The sequence below is a fragment of the Coffea eugenioides genome, chromosome 6, assembly GCF_003713205.1.
Source record: "Coffea eugenioides isolate CCC68of chromosome 6, Ceug_1.0, whole genome shotgun sequence".
In the NCBI taxonomy this organism is placed as follows: domain Eukaryota; kingdom Viridiplantae; phylum Streptophyta; class Magnoliopsida; order Gentianales; family Rubiaceae; genus Coffea; species Coffea eugenioides.
The window spans coordinates 29,523,457-29,529,654 of NC_040040.1; the positions used below are offsets into that span (position 1 = coordinate 29,523,457).

Sequence of the window (6,198 nt, forward strand, 5' to 3'; positions counted from 1 at the left end):
ATGTGCCGAGTAGCCCCAAAGTCTACTATCCATTCTTTCACATTTACTACAATGTTAACTTGAGAGATGACTACAACAATTATATCATCTCATTCGGCTAAATCAACCTTAGGAGGATTACCATTTGCTTTGTCACCTTTCTTTCTATGCCTGCATTCGGCAGCATTGTGTCCTGATTTTCCACAAACATAGCAAATGCCTTTCTTTTTTTTAGAGTTGGGATTTTTGGGCTTGTAATTTTGGGATTTATTGGCGTACCTTTTATTGTTGTTTTGAACCAAGTTAGTTTTGAAAGTCATCTCCTTAGTTTTGACAGTCCTTAACTCCTTGCTATTGAAATCTTCAATCAGGATGTGTTTCACGAGCTCATCAATGGTGTAATTTTTCTGCTTGTGCTTTAGATTATTTTTGTAGTCAGTCCACAATTCGGGCAGCTTTTCAATTAACATGCCAACAGCAAATTTTTCAGACAAATTTATGTCTTCATTTTTGAGATCCTCAGGTAGCATTTGGTACTCCGTGATTTGTACCTTCATTTCTTTGTCTTCTGTCATTTACTATTGGTTGTACTTTACTACAATGAATTTTTGTTTGGTGGCGTTTTCGGCGGTAAATTTTGTTATCAAGTCTTCCCAAATTTTCCTAACTTCCTTGCAGCTACAGTACACATCAAACAGTTCATTTGAAAGGATTTGTAAAATAGTATGCCAACATACCTTATTGGCATATTGTCAGGATTCTTACGTCTTGACATCCGTAGTTGCAGGTGGTTGTGATTCTATCAGTGCATAGGCTACTTCATGAATGTCAAGTAGAGAGTGCACACGTTCTTGCCACCTTTTGAAGTTTTCATTGGCAAAAACTTCAATTTTGGATACGTCTGGAAAAGGTTTAGCCAAGGGCAGTGCGACTGCAACTGATGCTGATGCAGGTTGTGAGGTGTTAACATTGCCGGAGGCCATATTTTCTTAGATTGTAGGAAAAAATAGCCAAAAACAATATTAATTGAAATTAATATAATGTAGCTTGAGTAGTATTTTATAGCACTGTTCTAAGAAACTATTTTAGAAGGTCGAAATGTTTCCCTAGAATTAAACAAGCCTTCTTCCTATTATGAACGGGAAGGATCAGAACTAGCAAATGAAATGCAAATCCAGCAGAGTAAGAAGAAAAAGAAGTAGAAGGGAAAACTGATAGGAAGATATCTACTGTCAGGGGGAGAATTGGGAAGAAAGCTGACATAAAGGTATCCACTGTCAAGGGGAGAAGAATTGGTATAAATTTTCAAGGGGAAATATGTGAGAACCCAAAAAAAAATTCTTATTTTTCAGTCATTATTTTATTTCCTTGCACACATTTTATAAATTTTTCTTTATTACATTAATTTTTTAGATATTTTTATAAGTGAATATAGATTTTAAATCATTTTTCTAGTGTAAGGTAGTTCATGAGACAATAGTAGTGTATATTGGATGTGGGACTCGCTCGTGCTTTAAGTGTGATAAATTTTGACGATAAGGTAAAGTTTTATATTTAGAAATATTATTTTACCAGGTGTTAAGAAATTGGAGGTTAGCTGGATTAGTTAGAATTGGGAGACAAGAGGATGAGAGTAAACATTAAAAGTGCCAAGTGGCGAAACACTATTGGAAGTTGGAATTTTGACCCAAGCTTTCTTACTTTCCTAAACTCTAATTTTGACCCAAAATCCTCTTCATTTTCTCTTGTCTTGGCCGAGCTTCTTGAGGAGAAGAAAGAGAGAGAGTTGCATCTTGTTCTTCCATTTCTTGCCATAATCTTGAGTTTCAACCATTAAAATCTCAAATTTCTCCATAAAAACTCCTTGCTAGGAAGGATTAGGGTTGTTGATGGAGTGGTTTTGCAAAGAAAGTCCTAAGCTACCACCTTTCTTGAAGTCACAAGGTAAATGTGCTAAGAAATCCCTCCTTACATCTAATACTAGGATATTTGTGGATTAGGGTTATAATACTTGTGATTTTATGAGAAGTATGGTAGTTGGAGGTGATGATATGGAATTTTCAGTTTGTATGGTGTAATTTTCTGCCCTTATGTGATGTTTAAGGCTTGGCCAAGTTATGATGGTTTGCTATGTGAAATATTGAGGTTGTATGTGGTGGTTTAACTTGCCTAAAGGAATTTCAGCTTATATACTTAAATTTCAGGTTTAGGGTTTTGAATTTTGCCTTGAATATGGTTGATTTTGGAGTTACTAATTGGCTTTATATGAGGGGTGTTATGGCCTTAATTGAGTATATTTAATGGCTTGTAAATTGTATGTGTAATTGTGGCTGATTCGAGATGAAGTTGGTGGTTGATAGTAGGAAAGGAAAAGTAAGAAATATAGGGGAAATGCTGTCCAATTGTAAAGCCGAATGGTTTCTTTATGTTTGGGTTGATTGTGGGGTAGAAATGAAAGGTTTTGGGTTGCTAGTGTCCTTAGGGTCGCGTAGTTTCATTTCACCCGAAATCGTATTTTGTACTTTTGCCTTAGTGGTTCACTAGATTTTGGTTGCGGAAACTATAATTGTTCTATTTTGATTGTGTATAGGACGTGCTGGTGAGTTAAGGCGTATTTCGGAAGGAAACACTTGAAATTGCTTCGCTTGACTGGTGAGTGTATCACTCACATGATTGTTGTTTCTTTGCTCTATTTGTACTTGAAATCTGTGACGGGAATGCCTGTGATTGCTGCTTATGCTAGATGAGACGAGCGTGTACTTTATCACTCTCGTTCTCTATTGTTTATTTGACTGTTTACTGTATCACTTGAAAATTCTCTTGATTGTGCTTGAACTGGTGTCGTTTGGACGTGTATCCAACGACCTTTACTGTTACATCTGAGCTCAACCTCATTGGTAGTCATTTGAATCGAGCCGGCAAGGGATTGGGCGAGGAAAATTGACAAGCCATGGGGACTGTTTCTGGGGAATCTTTGGGTATTGAGACTGTTGATTCCGGTATACTCGAGTATTACCATCTCTGTTCTGTTTGGTGTTTGGACCCGATAAGGGGTATGAATGATGGACGAAAATTGGAGTAAAGTGGAGTCTACGGTCATGGTCACTCTTCAAGCGTTGACGGAGAGTCAATGAGGTGGGATCAAGTACGGCAAGAGAGGAAAAGGGCTCTTGAGAGTCGTCCGTATCCTTTTACTCCCTGTTGATGTATGGTGTTCGTTTCTACTCACTTGATGAATGTATTTGAATTGAGTATCATTGTACTTTTGTGATCCTTGAATACTTGAGTGATGGTACTTCATTGGGCGAAAGCTCACCCCGTTGCCTTTGTTTTCCTTACAGGGAACAATCTCTTAGAACTATGATGTTTTGAAGAATGAGTTGAGCTAGTATAGATATTCTTTTATATAACTCCTCGGTAGTTGGAAAAACCCTAAATGTATCTTGATCCAATATTCCTTTTGATTGTAAATTTACAAACGTGTGTATATAAAAAGTGTTTAATCATGTTCATGTGTTATATTTGATTTGGGAAGGTTCATTCTCTAGGGTTATACAAAGTTACTTGTACTTGATTGGAATTCGGAGGAATACGGAGTTTGAACGAGAAAAGAAAAAAAATTTGGCAGGAAACTGTACAGCAGAATCCGGCCGTATATCTGGCCGGATACATGGCCGAATTGACAGGGGTTTCGCAAAAAAATTTGGGTTGCTCTCTGGCTTGAATCCGGCCGAGTCTTGATCGGATTCTGACGTGGCAGTCACTGTTCACTTCCATTTTCGTTTTCATTCTTTATTATTTGTTGTCGTTGAATCGATTGGTTGTTGTGATATTTTTCGGTATGGTTTGGCATTCGTGTGTGCGTCTTAGCAGTCCTGACAAGAGTTGGACAGACAGTTCGCTAACCCTTAGGGTACGTACTAGGAAAGGGTGGGGCTGTTACAAAATAGCAACTATTTATAGGTCTTGAAAAGTAACATACAACGGGTTAAAACTTATCAAAAAGTCACGTTTGTTAGCTATTGAGAGAATCATGGATTTTACCCATGTGATGCAAATGTTTAGGAACCAATGGGACCGTTGTTGTGTGAGTTATCAGATAAAATTTTATGCTTTAGAGTGCACAAGCTAAAGTACATTGAGCAGATAAACCTTCCTCTGGTTTATACAAGATATCTTCCTCTGGTTTACATCATGGGCCAAGAATCTTTTGAAATACATTTATTTACAACATCAATTGCCTCCAGAGTAAGATGAGACACCTTACCAGCAACCACCTATTCTTTCGCTTTGATCACCCTTCCAAACTCAAGAAGCGCGTTCTATGTCCAGAAAAAGGAAATACAGTAAATTAAATATAATCCAAATTCCAAAACCAGTAGCTGAAGAAAGGACATTAACAAACGCCATCCAGGAATTGTTTCCACATTAATTCATACTTCTTTTTTCTTCTTTTCTTGTTCTTTTTTTAAAAAATATAAAAACTCACCAACATGCATCCGTTATTCTAGAAAAATCTGCAATATTAACCTCAGAACACAACCATCTAAAACTCACATAAATTTATTTTCCCTAAAACAATCAACTAAGGGTTTCTTTCATCAAAAAAATTGGGAAATCCCCAGCTAATCATTCCCTAAAGCCACATAATTTAACAGAAAAAATGCACACCCAAAAAACCCTTAAAAAGAATTTGAACTCTGGAATTCCTACCTCTTCTAATCGAATTAAAAATCAATAATCAAGATTTTTTTTTCCAAAATAAAAAAAGGGCTTGTAAACAAATAGCAAAATCAAGAACTAAGAGAAAGGAAATAGCGATTAATGAATAAAGACCTCTTTCTTGTTGTGTTCTTGAACAGCAAAACGACCAATGCTTTCAATTTCTCCATTATTCTGATCTCCTCGGTAGCCATGGCTTCCCCCAAGAACACTTTCACTCTCCTTCATCTGTATGAACCCTTTTTCCTCACACGATTCAGAAATCACAGAGACCGCGCCGAAAAGACAAAGAAAGCAAAGAAGACTAGTACTAGTGCTGATCTTCATAGTTATAGCTTTGATTTGAACTATTTCTGCGATTCCTTGGTTTTAATTTAAGGTTGTTTTTGGGTTTCTAGCGGAATCCGATGCATTTATTCTCGTTTTTGCTTTGTGGGTAAGAAATTTTGGTGTGAAAGTTAGGGCCTGTTTGGAAGTGAGTTTTTTGGCCAAATTTTTTAGCTACTAGTTTTTTAACAACTTTAGCTACAGGAACCCAAAAAAACTTATCAAATTTTTTAATCTACACACTTCAAAATATTTAATACACAAAAAACTACTATCTTTTCTTCTTCTTTCTCCCCCACCCCATCCACCATACCTTCATCGCCGGCCACCACCTTCGCCGCCGTTTCCGGCGCCGGCGTTCCTTTTTTTTTTTTCCTTCCTTTCTCCCTCCCTCTCTCCTTCTTTGAAAACCTCCCCTTCTTTTAAAAACCCTGTTCAATAACCACTGCTGATCAAGAAGCCTTACCATAACCACTGTTGCCCCTTCCATCACATGGCCAGAAGTTAACAAATGCAAAATTGGAGCATGCCATATCTTCACATAGCCAGATGTTGGTGGGGATAAGTCATGGAGTTCAGCAAACTGGTTCTCTCCCAAGAAATTAAGCAGAGGGGAAGGGGTGGCGGGGCAGAGGGGGAATGGGCAGCTTGCTTCCACTGGTGGCGGGCGGGGCTGATTCACTGAGCCTATCCGCCCGCAATCCGTATGGGACGTCTTCCTCTGAGCTGGTGAGGGAAGGAGGAAGGCGCAGCGGGGGTGGCGGGGGAAGGGGTGGTGGGCAGAGGGGGAAGGGGCAGTGGGAGAGAGGGTGGCGGGATTAGCGGAGAAGGGGCAGAGGGGGAAAGGGGTGGCGGGGCAGAGGGGGTGGCGTGCAGAGGGGGGGGGGGGGGTGGGGGGAAAAAAGGGGGGATGGGGGAGGGGGAAGGGACAGACGAAAATTGCGGGGGGGAGGGGGTGGCGGCACGGGGGAAGGGGCAGGGCAGAGGGGCTAGCGGGGCAACGGGGGAAGGGCTGGTGGGGGGAGGGGGTGGCGTGCAGAGGGGAGGGGAAGGGGCAGGGCTGGCGGGGGGAGGGGGTGGCGTGCAGAGAGGCTGGCGGGAGAAGGAGGCGGGGGGGGAAATGCAGAGGAGAGGAGAAGGGGAAAAGGAGGAGAGGGGTGGCGGGAGGGG

The 6,198-nt window shown here is 40.3% G+C and overlaps 1 protein-coding gene across 1 annotated transcript; it reads right to left on the reverse strand.

The window, feature by feature from the left end:
• Positions 1–4,220: 4,220 nt before the first annotated feature.
• Positions 4,221–5,147, reverse strand: LOC113775674 (cysteine proteinase inhibitor 3-like). The gene is made up of 2 exons (XM_027320651.1): positions 4,816–5,147; positions 4,221–4,301 (listed from the first exon to the last, which is right to left on the reverse strand). The coding sequence occupies exons 1-2, from the start codon at positions 5,026–5,028 to the stop codon at positions 4,257–4,259; spliced, it is 258 nt and encodes an 85-aa protein (XP_027176452.1). The 5' UTR covers positions 5,029–5,147; the 3' UTR covers positions 4,221–4,256.
• Between the last annotated feature and the right edge of the window lie 1,051 nt (positions 5,148–6,198).

Excerpts from the sequence above, each read along its gene's own strand:
- LOC113775674 (XM_027320651.1), bottom strand. The coding sequence starts at position 5,028 with ATGAAGATCAGCACTAGTACTAGTCTTCTTTGCTTTCTTTGTCTTTTC. Across the intron at positions 4,302-4,815 it reads AAGAACACAACAAGAAAGAG|AACGCGCTTCTTGAGTTTGG; the intron begins GTCTTTATTCAT and ends TTCTGGACATAG.